We start from the raw sequence: 19,362 nt of genomic DNA on the forward strand, positions 1-19,362 counted from the left end.
TTGTCGATTTTATCTCCTAAATATTTCTTGACCACACTCTTTCTCCTCTGTTCTCATGGATCCCCTCCTGGTTTGAGTCTTCCTCCTCTCTTGTCTCCTGACATGGCCTTCTAAATGGATATCCTTGTCTCCAATACTGTTCCCCTAAAATTTATCTTCCATACAACCATAGCTAAAGTGAAAAACTCAACCATCTGTCCCCTCAGGCACTTCCAATAATGTAAAGACCTCTGAGGTCTTACCAGGCCCTTCATGGTCTGGCTCCTGCTTATTCGTTTGGTTCCATCTCTTATAACTTCCTGTCCCCTAAAGCGAACTGCTGACCTCATCTAAACACTATTCCAACCCATCCCATCTTGTCCTGTTTCCTGTGTCTGGCTAATATCTATGTAGTGTGTAAGGCTTGGCTGAGATATCATCTCCTCCAGGACATCTTCCGTTACCTGAGTTTAATGTCACTTCTCTGTGACCCCAAAATATACTACACTTATTCCTGTCACTGCAAATTTAACATTTTAATTATTTGTTTCTAAATCTGCCTCCTTCACTAAACAGTGAAGTCCTGGGACTACAGCATTGTGCCTGGTTGGCATAAATTCTTTTGCTAAATCAGTCTCCTTGACTTGGGAAATAAATAAATGATTGGGTTCAACATACCATTTATCACTTATGTGGCCTTTACCTAATTATTTAAGCTATTTGGGTCTGAGTGTCGTCATCAAAAATGGGTTCAGTAATTCTGGCCCATCTTATGATTGGGAGAATAGAATAATGGATTTTAAATCATACATGCAAAATGTAAAGTATTCTACTAGGCATTTATAAGGCAAGTCCTTCTACTTAGACAACAGTCTGATAAACAAAGCTGTTTTGCTTCATATTTTTGTCTTTTACCTCTGTTCCTTTAGATAATGCTACTTAGGATCCATGTAAATTCACCTCAAATAGTAAGCTGACTTTGAAGGAAATTTTTTACATTGCTGTAAAAAGGTAATGAGTAACAAACTCATTACCTTTGAGAAACTGCTTAATAACAAATATATGAGGAAAATACAGCTCATTTCAAGGCAGTATATCTAAATATTTGTATTATCAACAGTTGTGGATATGTTTCACATATCCAGCTAACTGGCATATCTCACTAAAGGAAAGATTTCAGGGATATTTTACTTCTAATAAACAAGTACTATTGAATATTCTAAAGCAAATGGCCAATGAAAATTCGTGATGTAGGTAGCTTGCATTGTGTGGTAAAGAGAGTCTCCCCAAGATTTGTTGCATTCTAAAATTTTAGCTCTGGCAAGAATTACTGAGGACACCACTAAGAGAATGACTACCCTTTAAAAGATGTCATTATCATTATATAAGTCTTTTATACAAGATACACTGCTAATAATTACAATTTCATAATTCTTAGATATTTGATAATATGAAAATTATAGTAGCTGAGTAGGTATATTGATGCTATATATTAAAATAATTTTCCATGTACATATACATAAGCACATTTATAGTTCTCTATCTTAAAATGAAATAATAGTTATGATATATGACTATATTGTATTACCTACAAGTTGTGTAATAAACATCATCTACTTGTCAATACTACATTTACTCAAAATATAAAGATCTGGAAACACTTGAATAATTAAGAATAACGTCCCAAAGTTCAACTTATTATAATTCCAAAGAAAGTCTATTGCCCCTGCTCCAAGAAAATAATTACTTATCATCACTTTGACTAACTGCCAAAATTATTCACATGTGTACAAGGGGGGTTATTCCCCCTCCCAAAGTATTTGAATTACAAAGGGATACACTTTCACTACACTTTTAGAGACTATTTCATTGCTACATGTTGAGAATATTAATCATATTTTCTTTCCCCTCAAGTGAGAGGGATGGAGATGGAGGGAGTAAGGGAAGAGCTGATGAAGAGGGAAGTCCCACAAACGGTATAAATTGTTTCAGAAAATATTTTCTGTAGGAGCTAATTCATCTATAATGGTCCTCTTGGATAATAACTATTAAATTGTACTTAAGCAGGGCTCAAGATGGACTAAATCAGTGAGATTTCATTGTCACTTTGAAGGAAAGCCAGTAAATTATATCCTTGAAAAATAAAACGGGAAAAAAAAATTGTGCTTACTTTCTGTTCCTTTTCCGGGCTCGGCTGTAGGCTTCTAAACCTTCCGTTAGTGTCTTCAACTTCTCGGGCTCCACCTGAGTGAAGGCATGAAGACCAGACCACATTACCCAGACCTGCAATTGTTAACACTGTTTTTACTTTCCTGCCAGACAAGCAGGTGCTTGTACGGCACTGGGGGTAGGGAGGCTTAACTCTCACTGTCCTGTCAAGTGGCCTGTCCTCGCTGGGGTAGAGGTTGATTCCGCTTCTCCAGGCTGCAACATCAATGGAAATGAAAGACTGGGTGGCTTTCAAAATGTCAACATTTTCAAAGTAATGCTTGAAGAACAAAACATGTAACTTAAATAACCTTCAATTCACAAAATCATGTAAGTCAGAGATCCTGGTCTGCTTTTTGCACTGCCTGACGCTCAGCAACTGTGAATCTGTATTCCATCAGATGAACAACAACAGTGGTGAGTGAGGGTGCTGGGCTTTGTAGATAGCACATAGAAGTTTGTATCTGACCTTCTCACTTTCTAGCATGAATAACACCCTTAAATTTCCTGAGCCTCCTAAAATTTGAATAATTTAGAGAAATATTTAGTTTGTTAAATCTTTGCTGTTAGCCAAAGCTTCGGCTTTTAAAAATAAAGACACTTCAAGAAAAATTTCCTGAGGACATTAATACCTACCTTCCTGCTAGAATTGCTGTGAGAATTAAAATGCAACAAGCATGGTGAACACAGCCAAGCACAGAACAGCTAGTATAACATAGTTGTGTGTTAGGCTCTGCAGAGGCCAGAAAAAAACGAGTAGGGCAGTAGGCTGCATGTAGTCCCTAGTGATGCGGAAAGAGGGTGTGGCTACACCTGATGGGCGTGTCCTCTCCGTGGTCCTGCTTTAACACTGCCAGCCTAGGCTATATGAGACTTGCTGCCTCATCACTGTGAGCCATCAACTGGTGGCTGGGGGATTGGTAGGGGAGGGAGGTGCAGTCTTTGCCACCTGCCCCTAATAATCTCTATCATAGTTCTTGAAGTCACTTCTCCTAAGGAGAACAATTAACAAATAGGAAATTTAATATGCAAATAAAAACACATTTAGAAAAGCACTGTAACTTTTACTGATCTTAAACACAATCTCAGTAGAAACAGTATTGCTTGCTGTGTAAATATAGCTTCAAATTAAGTCCCCCCCCCAACCCCTTAACCCAGTTTTCCCCCACCCCACATTCCTTTAATAAAAAAATTCAGAGGTTGCCAAGACACCTAATGGGTAAGAAAATACACTCTAATAAACAAGGAAATGATTAACTTTTGCCTTTGAATCTTCCTGACTCATGAATACTGTTCATAAATAATTTTCTTTGACCTCTTCAAATCTAGTACACAGTGATGATTATTAACAAAGGGTCTCCATTATCAAGTCTGAAAACAAGCATTTCTAAATATTCAATGAGAATAACAGTCAAATAATGGAAATAGTTTCCTTTTCATGACTTTTGTATTTTGTCCCAAAGGATCCAAATATCTTACACACACAAGTTCACTGCAGATACTCAATCTATTGTGTGCCAGAACAAGAGATAACTTTGTTCCAATAACATTTCCACAGGAGTAATGAAGTGTCTTATTGGAATGACTGGAAAAGCTTAAGTAAGATGAATATATCCATGTGTGTGTGTTTTTTTTAAAGGTGCCTGGATATCTTTTCACATTTCATGTTAGAAATGGGATTTCATCCTGTACTCACTCACACAAAGAAATTATGAAAGATAGCTCACAATTAATTTATAGCTAATTCCCCTTATATTTAAATTAGTTTCTTGGCAGCAAGGAGAAAGCTTTCCTATAATAGGACCTTCTGTTAGACACAAACTGGTATAGTGAGAGATCTCAGAAGGGACTGATACAGGCAACAGAAAGCAGATTCAGAGTGAAATAATGCAACATGCCACAATGAAAAGTTATCCCATTGGTCTTGATTTTAAAAAACTAACTTAGGCCAAATGATTTTTTAAAAATCATCTATTTTTATTTTTAATTAAGTAAGAAATAAGGGGCAGTAAAAGCATTTATTGCACATTTATTATGTAGAAGCCACTGTTTTATTATTTAATGTGGTAATACTACACACTAGTATTGTTATTTTCCAGATGGGAGTAAGTGAGTTTAAGTTACATGGCCAGCATCAAAACTCAGGATGACTCCAAAGCAACCTTTCTCTACCACACGAACCCTAATATATGCTGAAATATACATATATTATATATAGAGATGTATATGTGTATATGCATATATACATACACATGTAAGTATATATGTCTATATATAATACTCAAAAATTAGGTTAAATTATAAATCCAATTTTTATTTATAGAAATTTAGATGATGCTTGCTCAAATTTATCTTCAAAAATTTTTTTTATACTTGAATAATTTTCTGGTGATTTTTAAAACTAATTCTCCACCATGATTTCTTCATTTAAATATGCCTCTAAGGTTCTAAGGTACTCATAATAAAATATATTATTTATAAAGGATTCAATGACCTTGAAAGAGAAAGCAATGAGAGTGATTTCTGAAACTATAAGATACACATTGCTTTGTATTTCTAACATGACAAGATCATACATATCCAGAGGTAAATGTTCAGTTTATTTGGTTTCAGAATTTCAGTACTCTTCTGTATGGTGAAATATAATACACGAAGAGTGTGTGTTTTTTGGGGGAAAATATTCATCCACTTACACAATATTCAAGAAAGTCTTTAAAGATAACCCCCTACAAAGGTATCAGGAAACAACAAAATAAATTCCATTTCTAGTCAAATATAAACCATATTTAATGATTTAATGAACACTCATAAATTGATTAGCTACCTTGTAAATAAAGAAAGTACTGGGAATCAAATACATAAATATAACATTAAAAAGATTAAACACATACATATTTTTAAATAAAACTTACACTGAAGGAGCAAGTAATTTAAGATACTTACTATTTTAATCTGGAATTTAATAATCTTATATTCCTATATACTCACAAGCCAGAAGTTTCATAAATTATTTGATCGTTATCTTGGTGAGAAGTTGGGGGAGGACTTTATAATATATCTTTACTCATAATCGGCCAACATATTCTTATTCTAACAATGATGATGCTAATAGTAATGGCTATCATGGTATAACTGTGTACCTATATGATTTAGGAATTAGAAAAAGATAACCAGACTTTATGTATTTATAGTACACATATTATCTCATGTATAAATATACACATATGCTGAATTTTTAACTCCTAAATCCCTTCTTTCATTCCTTCAGATTCTTTAGATATAATAATTCTTTGGCTTAACTAGACCTATACCATGTTTAGTAAGGTTAGAAACATACCCATAAAGCCAGACATGATTATATGGTGGATGTTTAAGAGTTTCCTGAACAAGTCTGAAACTCTGGCTGCTTATTTTGTTCACAAGGCACATATTAAACATTTGATAATTAAATTCAGTTTGATTTGAGGTCAGCACAGTAGCATGGAGTGTATCTCAGAAGTAGTCTATGACATAAAAGAAAACATAAACATTTCAGATAGTCAGATTGACCCTCTGAAAGTGAGCTACAGTGTATATTAGAAGAACCTGGATTAAAGATCCTAGATCACTTTTGAGCCAGTTAACTAGAGAAGATGTCAAAACTCCCTTCAGGTGTTAATCCCCGATAACAGGATTAAATCTCTTGGTGATTCCTTTGCTGGTACTTAGCGCTGAGGCTAAGATGTCACACAAAGGTCAAAAGAGCACAGCCATTATCACAGATTTCACAGCAGAGAGAAAGCAGCTGACCTCAGTTGCCCCTGTTCCTTCTTCACTTCCCCATCCTTTTTTAACAAGTCATCAGCTCCTGTTGTTGGGGGAATGGTATCGTGCAAAGAGTACTAAGCTGAGAGTTAGGAGACCAGGGTTGGGCCCTGGTTTAACTGCTTGTGGTTTGTGTCTTTAGAAATGCCTCTTTCCTGAGCTCCAAATGGAAATAGTTGTGCACATCTTTATAAGTCATCGAGATTATCTACTGGGATTATCTAAGTATGAAGGTGCTTTATAAACACCAAAGCAGTCTTTCCCAAAGTGCCACTGCTAGCATGTGAAATTGTTTCAGGTGGAACATAGACCATTAAACATTTTTAATAGTGATATATTCATATAAATTTATATTAGAAAAATACAAAAACATTATACCTATGCTTTCACATATATCTTAGAATAAGACTAGGTATTATTTTTAAAGTGGTTTGAACAGTGCCTACTACATAACGTGTCAAAAATGTTTGTTGAATGAATAAAAAATTAGTAAATAAGAATTTAAGGACAGATTTTAACTAAGTATTTGTACAGGTAACATGTGACTTGAGCTGAAATCTTGGAAAATCAATAAGCAATAAGCAAATATGAGGCATTTATTAGGTTTATTATCAAACATTTATTAAGTAGTAACTACTTTAAACTGAAAAAGTCCTGCTAACTTAAGCGCAATATTTCAATATTTTTTCAAGTATGGGAATTAATGATAAATAATTTGGGGTAGAAAGTTGACTCACCTGTGACAGAAAGGATGAATTTAACAACAATACTTAAGGAAAAATTCATAAAGTAAACCATAGTTTTTTCAAATGGACTAAGCCAATTGACATTATCGCAGTTTTAGTCAGTGGCACTATCTGAGGGTTTTTTTTTCCTTTCATCTTCACTTCAGATAGAAGCCTTTTTAAGTACTAGCGAACTATACTACAGGACTAGAGTAAATCTATTCTAAATGTGATAACAAATTTTATATAGATCCATAATACATACAGAATTAAATGTTTTGAATAAACTTGTATTTTTAAGGATACACTGTTGAAGAGTTCATGTAACAGAAGCATGTATTTGCCTCATACTTGAGATCCCATTTGCTAGTAACCACATGACAACTGTATTGACAAGCTCAAGAACTCCATACTCAGTCTCAGTTATCTAGGAATGGAGACAGGCCTCCTCCTTTTCCTCTTTAATTTTCCTCAGGGGGAAGAAGACTTCACAATATTCCACAATTACTAAAGTTTACCTAAACTTTGTACTCAGTTTAGTCTTTTCCCCAATATTCATATTTTTGGTGTTACCTAGTTTTTCCTTTTTATTATTTTTCAAATTTTGATCAGGTACTGCCTTTGTCTGGATTTTAGCTTGCTTATCACTTTCCAAAAATTATTCTTCTTTTTCAAAGAGATTTTGTTGCTGCAGACCATTGACTGCCCCAGCCATCCCACCAGTCAAAATGCAGCCCAAATATCATGGATATTGATTGGGTATAGAGAAAATAATTCATTTCCAGAAATGGTTAAGAAAATATATATGGCAAAGGAAATATACAAAGAATACTTTCAACAGAGAATGACTGTACCAAAGAATACAAATAGCTAGCACTGATAAGCCCAGAAAGAATATTCTTCAAAGTAAAAGTGTTTAAACATCACAGAAGGGCACACCTCCCAAATTTAGTTACCAGGCTCAACTTCTTAGGTTATACATCTGCAGAATACCACGGTAAGCTGTCTCTGGTTTTGCTCCATAGCATCAAAACATGAGTGCATGTGATACTGAATGACAAACAGAAAGTGACTGTCCCAAAATAAATCTGGCATGAGTTTTAATAATGATGAGTTCTGTCTGTTTTGAACAACGTTCAGAAAGCTACTTATATCTCCTCCTGCCAAATATAACCATGTGAAAAAAGTCAAAGAGTGAGTCTAGAGAAGGAGCACCCTACCCATTGCTTTTAAAAACTTCATTTAACCAGGTGATTTTTCTGGATAGAATTTTTCTGGATAATTAGGACTGTCTCTACCTGTCCAACAACAACAAATATTTCATTGAAAAGAAACATTTTGGTGCCAATATAGAAATAAATTCTTTCTTAAATGTGCTTCCAGTCAGAACACACACTGAATATAAGAACAATGAAATACGAAGACCAATGGGACAATGTTCAAAAAGAGTAAAAATTATCCACTCAGAAGAAAAAAAGAATTTCAGTTTTTTGATTATTATTTGAGTCAACAGTTTTAGGCTAGTTAATGTAAGATCAAAGATGGTAGATGATAATTACAAAATATGTTTTAGAAAAAAAAAGAACATTTTTTTTTTGCTTTAAAATAATTATTGAAATACATACATAAAGATAAGCATCTCCCCCCACAGTTGCACAGGGTTAAAATGTCTGTACATTATAGTGTATAGGTGTAATGCCAGCAGAAGCCATTTTCCTCTCCAAGAATTCCTTAATACTGTGTCAAGATCTGGCAGTACATTTCTCCAGCTCTGACTAAGCACTGAGGTCTTATTCTTGGCTGCTAAATCTGAAACTATAAAGGGTTCATGGTTCAGAGAGAAACCTGCACCACTTCTTTAGAAAAAGTACACATATCTTCTAGGGTGTTCTTATTACAAACTGATAGGCAAGGGAAAATGTATTAGTAAGGAGATACCACTTCCTGAATGGTATTATATAAGGCACATAATATCCTTCCAGTGCTGTAACATAGCTTCAGTATTGGGACAGTATTAAATAGGGGTGATTCAGTCCAACTTTTCACAGACTGTTAAAAATATCTACTAATTAATCCTGTTGAGTGTTTTGGTGGGTTGGAGGGTAGAGGAAGACTGTCTGAGTTTATAGTTTTTTGAAACACTGAGGAGAGGGGGACTTTCAAGTTTATTCACAAACTAAGTCCTTTAAAATGTTTTCAAGTAGAACTCTTGCCTAAAATGAACAGTTAATATTAATTTATAATTAAATATGCCAATTTGTATGCAATGTCCTGAGGTCCATAAAAAATAGTTATAAACTATTTCATTCATTAAATATGTTATTACTATCCTTTAATCCCCAACTTGGTTAGCAAGTTCTTTATTTATGGATAATTCATGGATAGGTATACAATAATGAAGGTCAAATGACCACAATTTCATAATGGTGAAATACAAATTCATAAGGTTGTTTAATACAGAGAACAGAGAGGAGGAAGTTAATTTTTACTGAGCCTCTTTTGTGTATCATCTATTTATGGTGGTGGATGGTTCAGTCACTAAGTCGTGTCTGACTCTGTGACTCCATGGACTGTAGCCTGCCAGGCTCCTCTGTCCATGGGATTTTCCCAGGCAAGAATACTGGAGTGGGTTGCCATTTCCCTCTCCAGGGGATCTTCCTGACTCAGGAATCGAACCCAGGTCTCCTGCATTGCAGACAGATTCTTTACTGACTGAGCTATGAGGGAAGCCCCATCTATTTATAGTATTGCATTTAACATCATTCTGAGTAGGAATTAATACTTCCACTTGAGGAGCTCTGGAAATTAATACACCCACTCAGGACCATTTAGGTAACTGGTAGAGCTGTATTTAAGCTCACATCAGAATGCTCGAAACCCAGGCCTCTTCTTATCACATTGGCTTTCTCTCTAGTCTCCTCTGACTGTGTTCACGCAGTATTTGATATTTAGAAATCCTACCTCCTAGAAAGTAATCTTGAAAACTGCAGGATATTTCTAATGCACTATTAGCAATTCTACTACATTTAACACCCTGCTGAAGATTTAAAAATGTCTTTCTAAAATCATAAGCTGACCAAGTCATTTACACTCATGACAAACAGTTGGCTAAAGTATCAGGTTATGGACGACTTGGAGATCTCAGTCTCTGCTCCATTCACAGCCCTGACCTATCAGTCCAGAGACTATTCAGGCAACCTGAAGACATGAGAGGTGTCCAGCTTATTCTGAATTAGTTACCTGTAATCGTGGTAATTATTATTATTTTTTCTAGTTTTTGTTGTTCAGTTGCTCAGTTGTGACCAACTCTTTGTGACCTGTGCTGGACTGCAGCATGCCAGGCTTTCCTGTCCTTCACTATCTCTCGGGGTTTACCCAAACTCATGTCCATTGAGTCGGTGATGCCATCCAACCATCTCATTCTCTGTCACCCCCTTCTCCTCTTGCCCTCAATCTTTCCCAGATTTTTTTCTTCTCTGCTTCCAAAAAGAATTTGAAGTGACTTGTTGAGAACAAAGATACTAACAAAAAATAAATGATAGGTTTGTGAGATATAGGGAGTGGGAGGAGATAATAAACCTGTTCTAAAATTTGAATTAACATAGATGTTATCTGGTGGGGTCTGACAGCATTCTGGATTAATTTACTCAGGTGAACATAGAAATACTAGTATGAAAAATGGAGAGGCTAAAAAGGTTTTAAATGATTATGTGTAAGAAAAATTTTCAGCAAACCCTTTCTTCTGAGATATTACAGAGAGAATTACTGGGGAAAAGGGTCCACATTCCACATCAGCAAGATGGAATTAATAAGATTTTACTATAATAAACAAATTGTTCATGAAGTCAGTCTCTGTCTTTCTCTCTTGACTTTATTAAAATGTCAGGCACTGCGACAGTATATGGAAGAAAACCTACTGTACTGCTTATCTTTTTAAAAGCAGAAGTCTGGTTATAAATGCACAAGGCTTTATGTATATGACATTGTGAGAACTAAGAGGTTCAATGTAAATGAAATTTACATCATAATTGGTTCACAGTTTTAAACCAATTTTAATGTAAAATATGTTTTACAGGAAATCTTTTCAAACAGATCATGCTTTGTCTTACACAGATAACTACAGTTTAATATTTTCTACATGAACCAGGATCAACAAGACATCAGGCAAAGGACATTTAGCTGAAGTCAGAGAGACCTGTTTTTGAAATTTCACCTTTTCTTGTGTTATGAATTGAGAATGGTGTTTGACTAGCTGGGCATCATTAACGAGGAAGACCTTCCTTTGTTTTGTGAACTGTAGGAGAAAAAAGGGGTTGTGAAGTAGCACTTTGCTTTTTTATGTAAAAAAGTGAGGTGTCCTGAAAAGACCAGAGATATTTTAAAATATTAAGTGCCCTAGAGCTTTTAAGACTGATATACTTTGCTTTTTAATGACAGATAAATATTTCATGTGTTATTATTAATATTTTATTATAAATTTTTAGTTTTTCACCTCTAAATGTATGCTTTCAATTACTTTCTCTGATTTACTAAAAGTATTTTTAGTGTATCTTTTTATCAAGATTTTGATATCAAAGTTGTGAGAATGCAAAATTACAATGTCAGCCAATGGGTGAGGGGATATTTGAATTTACATAAACAATTTTATGCTCCCTGTTAGGAATTCATCTATTGTCAATAACAAGGAAAAAGAATCTGGATTTTGTGAAACACTTTTACAGTGATTGAAAACCAGCTGATTATTTAAATAAAGTAAAAAAATGTTTCTTGGACTCTTAGATAATGATTTGTCTTTTTAGGTGCATCTCCCTAAACATCAGTGAGGAGTTCAATCCCAGGAGTTTGCTAACACAGACTAAGCAGAAGATTAGGGTCATGGTTTAAAGTGAAATGTGTTAAAAGTACGTGCCTTTATTCTCCTGAGGACATAAAAAGATATTTAGACAAGGCTTGTAGGACAGGAAGAATGTTTCCAGGGAAGGGAAGCCATAATCTTTTCATTAGTTAAGCTTTTTTTTTTTTGGTAAAGTGGTACATAAAAAAGACTTGGTTTTATTTGCACAGATTATAAAACAGTTCAATGTCTACATCTTGTATTTGTAGCAATTTCATTTGTATCATAAAAGCCCAATTTTGCTGTTTCTAATTATTTCTTGAATAAACTGTCAAAAATATTTAGGTTTATCAACCCAAAGTATGTTTGTCTGGTCTTAGAGAGACTAGAGAGTAAAATGTTTTGTGAATAGGAATATGGAATTCATTTTCTTATCAAAGGTAGAAACATTATGCTGAAAGTGTATCCTGACAAGTATATATTAGGCATTATAAGCAATGGGTTTAAGGACCTCCCGGTCATTTGGAGAAAGACAATCCTTTTATTGTGCTGGCAAAATGCTTTTGGTTTCCTTTGCCATTAAATGCCAGTGGAGGTTTGAGCAGAGTTGAAATAGCTTTATACAATATAATCTTTAAGAGAATAATATATACCTGTAAAAGGAATTTTTATTTCCTAAGGAGATGAAAAATTACATGTTTCTTCATCCTATGTAGGGAATGTGCATTATTTTCATCTCCTGCTCAGATATAAATTTTTCTATCTACTTTGAACATTCTGCATTTTTCTTGCCTAGTGAGTCAATTCTACCAATTGTGGGGAGGGGGAAAGCTCAGAAGACCCTTACTAATTTCTTCTAAATTGAATGGTAGTTTCATGGAGTTTTCATTTAATTTATGTGATCAGATTGTGTTAAGTAGAACCAGACTATGGGGTTAAACAGTTCCATATGTTTCAAAGACCCAGAACCTTTCCTGAAAGGAGACACCATTCTAAACTCAGATGTTACCTCCTGCTTCCAGAAATGGCTGCAACTCCATCCCAGTTTTAGCTTCTCCCCAGCTTTGTGTATCACACATCAGCACATGGAAGAGTTCCAATCCCCTGGTGCTTTCTGTCACCTGGGAGGACCCCTACCTCTGCCACACTGCTGGGTTCCAACAACCGCCAGATTTTTCTCCCCCCATCATTGTTACTTGCCTTCATTCTCTGTATGAATGAAGAACTAGGCACATGCAAGGAAGAAAGGCCAAGTTAACCAAATTCTGGAAATCTGGTTCCTGGGTCAGAGCCATGCTGAACCCTAATGGGATCTACAAATGCTTTACAACTCACCCCTTGACGATACGACATTTTGGTGACTACAACCATCCCCTCTTCATTTTATGCTCCAGAAGTTTGTGAGACCTCAATGAGTCATGAAGAATCCAAAGTGATGATAACAGAAAATAAGAACTGACATCTGAACACAGGTTAGTATTTGACAATGGATAAAGATTGGTATACCTTCCCTTCCTCGGGACTTTGTTGACAAGAACTGTGAACGTCGTCTTCTCTGACTAATTTTCCAGGCCAGGAAGTCAGTCCTTTGATTTGGCCCCAGACCAAGTCGCCAACGTTGAACGTCCTTGGCCTATAAGGGATCAATTCATTTGAAGAGGGGGAGTCTGGGTTCCTTAGATCATCTTCACTACTAATGCTTTTAGCGTCTGAAGGGCTAGGTACACACCCGTTAATGCTTTTGGCATTAAAGTCTCCATTGTAATGGATGTAGTCTTTGACCAGAGAACTCTCCAAACTATTGGAGGAGCTTGGAGATTGCTCCTCTAGGACAAGGTCTTGCTTTGTGGTGCTCAGCAGCTCTCCAAAGCCCCGACTCTGCCGAGATCTGTTCCCATTAATGTGTGTGCATCTTTCCACAGTGTTCTCTAGTCTCTCCTTAAAACTCATCATAGTTCTTTTGTAGTTATTATACCTGAAATTCTCCTCCAAAATTTTATCCCCTTGACAGTTTCTTGGTGGTAACAGTATTGGGTGCTGTTCGCCAGGAAGAAACGGCAGTGTAGAGACATTGTTGGGCCTTTCGTGACAAGGACTATTGTGGATGTGGCCTGGATGATCTAAAAATTCCTCACACTTCCACCTGTTTCGCTCCCCTCCAGGGCTTTGCTCCCCATCCCACTGTTTTTTAGATGTGTGGCAACCTGCTGACTTGAAATATTCAAAGCCGTCTCCTTCGCTGGAGTTCTTCCCATGGTCCAGACTGCTGGGGAGCCGAGCCCCTCTTGCACTCCTCAGCCGCCCATCATGATCCACACTGCCCATGTTTCGTCCATGAATGACTGCACTGACAGCACTGGGGAGACTTAATGGGTCACCAATGGAAGCAGTGAAGGCACTCATGGCACTCAGAGCTGGAATGGGGCTGATCTGAGTTGTACTGTTGACAGCAGTGGTGATGACAACCTGCATTCCTTTGCTGGCTGCATCCACGACTGCTTTGTAAATGGCATCTACGGAAGCATTGCCTTGGCCCCCCACGATGAGGCCATCCTTCACTTGCTGACCTAGAGATGGGTCAATCCGCGATTGCAACTCACAAGAGGTGTCTTGGAAAGGTGGAAGTGTAGTGTTTGGATTTTCAGGAAGTGCTGTGAGCCCCGGTTGAGTGCTTATTCTTTTGTTTAGGAGAGCTGCATCTTCCTGCATTCTCACCTTAAAGAAATAGACAGGAAGTAGTGAGACAGAGAGAGAAAAAAAAATTCAAGTCCTTAAAGTGAAAGACTGTAATTTTAAGATTTACCAGAAGACCAATGACTATAACAAGGAAGGCCATATAAAGAAAGAATAAGACTCAAAAATGAAATTAGAAGTCACTCTGTATAGAAAGACATGTCTTGATTATACTTGGGTACTGTTTCTTTGATTGGAATCATATTACAGATTAAACAAAAAATCATATTACTAAACATTCTCTAGAAAAATTACAGTTGAGATGGTTGGACACAAAGGGTTTCCAGGCGATGATTCCATGTTTTTAGTGTCACTGCAGGTTTTCAACTTGGAATTCAAAGAGAGAAACAAGTCTGTCACGAACACTGCTCACATTAAAAAGGGAAACGGGTTTTAAAAATGATCTCTAACTCATTGATATTTCTACTGAATTAAGTGAAATATAAGATAAAACAAAACAAAACAAATATATATATACCCCTTTCTTAACAATGAACTATTTCTGTTGAGTTGTGCTCAGTCATGTCTGACTCTTCGTGACCCCACAGACTGTATCCTGCCAGGCTCCTCTGTCTATGGGATTTTCCAGGCAAGAATACTAGCCTTGGTTACCATTTCCTACTCCAGAGGATCTTTCTGACCCAGGGATTGAACCCGTGACCCTTGCATTTCCTGCACTGACAGGAGGATTCCTTACCACTAGCACCACCTGGCAAGTCCCCAAACTATTTCTGAGATGACACTGAATTTTTGAAGTCTTTAGATAGGGTAGTAACACCAGCTCTTCAGCCTTACTGGGTCACTGCCTGAGGGACATTCCCATGCTGTCAACAGTGACAATGGCTCTCCTCGGAGGTGATGCTTCATTGGGAAGAGGTGATGGGAGGAAATGGACAGTGAAGAGTATCAATGCTCCGCATGGGAGTGATGAGTGCACTTTGAAAAAGTCCACAGGTTATTCTAATTTCACCAAACCCAGCTAAGAATTGCTCTCCAGAACCTTGATACTTTGGATTTCCTGTCCCCCCACCCCCTGCTTCACTTACCCATGATCATTCCCTTTCTGTCTTTACATCTTTTCCTGCTAAACCAAAACATCAGCAACATAACTACTTTCCTGCCATTCTCCGCTTATCTACACCTACCAGATAAAAATCCCAATCTTGGGTCAATTTAGCTCCCTGCCTTATGTATCTTTATGCACAGTGAGGATGCTGAGTATCTATCTATAGGAACTTATGGCTTCCAAGCTCAGCTGGGGTTTTGTATTCCCATCAATCCTATGATCCTCTGGTTAGGTATCATGTTCCATCACAACTATTCAGATTTTATCCACTTCCTCAAGCCAGCTGCTATACTATCTTCCACATTACTCTTAGTAATTGACCCTACTTAACAGAGATAATCAAGTTTATAGGTTAGGAATTCTCATTATTCTTATACTATGTTACTCCCTGCCTTCTGGCAGCACACAGTTCCCCGCAACAAATGTCCCTGATCCTGTCCTGCTTCCCAGTGTAAGAGGCGATCCCTCTGCTCTCTAAGAGTAAGTCCTTTGTTTATGCTCTGGATACCAAGCCTTGCCTCAGGGATCTTGCCTTATCTGTTACTTCTTCTCTTTTTATGTTCAATCTCTTCTATTTTTTCATTTTTTGTCTCTTTTCTTTAGCATTCAACTATATGCATGTCTTCCCTATTTTATCAATAAAAGTTTGCATTCAACCTATGCCTGCCTTGGGGCACTATTTTATTTGTTATGTTCTTTGTAGTTAAGTTTTAAAAAGTTTTTAAAAGAGCAATCCAAACTCTAGTTTATTTTTCATTCTTCCATCCATTGCAATCTGGCTCCTGCTCCCACAACTCTGCAAAAACTGCATTCTACGAAGTTACTGATGTTCTAACTGCTAAATCTAACAGATTCCCTTCAGGCTTTACCTACTTATTTACTCAATGACATGGTTGAGAGCTTATTCTCCTCTTCTAAATTATTTTATTCTATGAGTATCTTTTCATTGTCGCTTTCTTCATCACTTTCCCACCCAAATCTATACTTTTGCAGCCTACTCTGATTCCATTTCTTTATCAAAAGTCATCAGTGTTCGAGTACATCCTCATAGACTTGTTTTTAATACCTTAAGTGCGCAGATGTACATCTAATTTCCCTTCTTTCTTTCACACCTTCCTTTTCCCTTGCCCCATTTCTTTTTTTCACATAAGTGGTATTATATTTTAGTATTGTTCTATAATACAAGTGTTGGAATTCTGTAATCTTGTGGATCTTTCTACATCAGATTATATAAACCTACCTAATCTTTGAAACTACTAGATAGATGAAGATAGCAAAACATACTCAATATTTAACTATTTTCTTACTGATGGTTGCTTAAGTGGTTTCCAATTTTTGATACCACAAATCAAACTGCAACAAAACATTCTAGATTGTGCCTTGATTTCTCCAAAATATAAAAGTTGAACTTGTGGGTCAAAGGACACACACATATATAGACACACACACGTGTGTGTGTGTGTGTATAAAATTGATAAACTATCAATCACCCTCTAAAAGGACTATGTCAGCATACAATCAGACAAACAATATATCTGAAAGAATTCATTTCCCCACACCTCTGTCACAAAGGATATTATTTATCTGATGGCCATAGTAATGTTGTAATTTGTATAATTCGGATTATTCTTTTCATGTTTATTACTAATTATTATTTAATTTTCTGAAATGTCTGTTCATTTCTATTGCTCATTTTTCTAATCGATTCTTTTTTCTTCCTAATTTGTAGGAGCTTTTTAAATATTATGAATGGAAATTATTTGCTATTATTATGCATGTATTAGGTTGGCCAAAAGTTCATTTGGATGTGGCCGATGAACAAACTTTTTGGCCAACCCAGTAACTTCTGCTAGGTTGCCACCTTAATCAAACTTGGGTCTCCCGCATTGCAGGCAGATTCTTTATCCTCTGTGCCACTAGGGAAGATTCAACTTTGTTTAGAATATCTTTACTCGTACAGATTTAAAGTTTTATGTATTCAACTCTGTTACCTCTTTTTTGACTTCTTGATTTTGTGCCTTGCTGAAAGAGCCTTTTCTACCCTAAGATTATTTTACAATCTTCTATATTTTCTTCATGTATTTATTTAATGTTCCTCCTTCCATCCAGCTCCTTAATCTTTCAGGAATTTATTTGTTTTTAGAACTAAAAGAAGACCAAGTGGCTGAAGCCAGGGAGAGGGTGGTGTGAACTGGTGCTGGAGAGTGAGGCAGGGTAAACACGTTAAGGATGTGGATTTTAATCATGGGAGCAATGTTGTTGTTTAGCTGCTAAGTTGTATCCAACTCTTTTGGCGACCCCATGGACTATAGCCCACCAGGCTCCTCTGTCCATGGGATTTCCCACAAAAATACAGGAGTGGGCTGCCATTTCCTTTTCCAGGGTATCTTGTTGACCCAGGGATGGAACCCCAGTCTCCTGCATTTGTAGGTGGATTCTTTACCACTGAGTCACCAGGGAAGCCCTGGGAGCAATGGGAAACCACAAAAGGGTTTAAGAGGGTAACATGATCAGTTTTTAATATCAACTTCTAAAGGACCACTGAGATGCTTCAGACAAAATAAAATGCTTCAAACAGAAAAACTGAAACTTTAACAACATTCATTACTGAGGAATAATAGTAAGTAGAGGTGAAAAGGTACATAATCACCTTCTTTTGTCTGTTCCTCCCGATTTAGCAAAACAAGTAGTAAGCATTGTTTTCTACTAAAGTAACCCAGGAAAGGAGAGTACCTGGAAGTTCTGAAACAGACAAGCCATGGGGTTATTGTTAGCTGGGCAAGGAATTGTGGACTGTCCTTGAAATGCCTGGAGATTCTGGTACCCCTGAAGAAGTTGCTGCTGCTGTTGATTTGGAGGAAACATCTGATTGTTGTTTAACAGCGACTGTAGATGAGTCAGTTGATGGTTATTCAAAGTACTGTTTATTGAGGACATGTCACCTATAGTATGAAAAATATAAAATATAAGTCAATGTGGTTCTTTGGAGGTCCTATGCCTATCTTTCTTGAGGATTCCTAAAAAAACTAGAAACTAGACTTAAATGGTAACTCTTTTCTCTTTTTCTCCTCAAAGACTTACTAAGTGGTAAGAAAGACTAATTTTATTATATCTTTCGTAATTAGTGTTTTGATTTTGTATCATGGAGAGACTAGTTAGTCTTTGGTCTATCCATCAGCCAATCCTTATATATTGATCTTCAGTGTCACAGAATTCCTTGAAGCCATTTTTGTTAAAGCAACCACAGTTGAAGGTTAAAATTAGCCCTAAATGCTTTAGCAATCATAAGATAGTTAAAATACATGGGCCTGACCAGGCCTGTTCACAAAACTTAGTTCTCAAGCCATAATAATAACTACCATCAAATCAAATTAAATTTGGTTTATAAATATGTATTAATATGTATTTTGTCTTTAATATATATTTTGCTTTTACATAAAATGTGTATTTGGTATTTTGGTTACCTAAAATTAAAATTGTAAAGAAAGCTGGTAATACAGAAAAATTCACTGTCATAGTCATAAAAAATAAATGTTATATAATCAGATAGGATAGTTAACACCAAAGTTATATTTGAATTTCAAAATTAACTTGTTTTGAAATTACATTGACATTATTTTGAGGATAATGTCATAGAAATTGTCCTATGACTTGAAATCTGTAGTGCTTTTTAGGTTCTTTACTACACTAATTTGATTGCCAAATAGGACTAATTAAACGATTTTATAAAGGTGCATAAGAAAACTAGAAACATATTATTTTTTTAGATACTGAAGATGCCCTTAACAATATCATGTACATTTGCCTATGTTTCCAGATTTTATGGGCACCATCTCTATACTACAATTACCTGCATCAAACAGCTGAATATACTTGACATGATTCTATAAATTTTTTGAGATAAGATAATCTACATAAAGGATTTTGTTTTTAAGCCACAAAGTTCTAAAGAATAATACTGTTTGAGAAAACTGAGCAGTAGCTATTTGTTTCCTTGAAATTGGGCAAGCATT

General features: G+C 36.1%; 1 protein-coding gene across 4 annotated transcripts in view; it reads right to left on the minus strand.

Moving 5' to 3' along the window:
* Nucleotides 1-19,362, minus strand: part of MBD5 (methyl-CpG binding domain protein 5) — a 454,579-nt gene that overhangs the window by 12,903 nt on the left and 422,314 nt on the right. For 2 of the 4 annotated variants that reach the window (XM_081580531.1, XM_081580530.1), the window contains 3 exons: nucleotides 18,083-18,291; nucleotides 13,057-14,265; nucleotides 2,150-2,223 (listed from right to left, as the gene is read on the minus strand). In XM_081580531.1, the coding sequence (XP_081436657.1) occupies nucleotides 2,150-2,223; nucleotides 13,057-14,265; nucleotides 18,083-18,291 (1,492 nt within the window). Of the gene's footprint in view, nucleotides 1-2,149; nucleotides 2,224-12,885; nucleotides 14,266-18,082; nucleotides 18,292-19,362 lie in introns of those variants that run through there. The other 2 variants (XR_014079644.1, XM_081580532.1) reach the window with 2 other exon arrangements.

This window comes from Giraffa tippelskirchi, chromosome 3 (assembly GCF_054371585.1).
Source record: "Giraffa tippelskirchi isolate mGirTip1 chromosome 3, T2T-mGirTip1v1.2.pri, whole genome shotgun sequence".
NCBI classification, from domain to species: domain Eukaryota; kingdom Metazoa; phylum Chordata; class Mammalia; order Artiodactyla; family Giraffidae; genus Giraffa; species Giraffa tippelskirchi.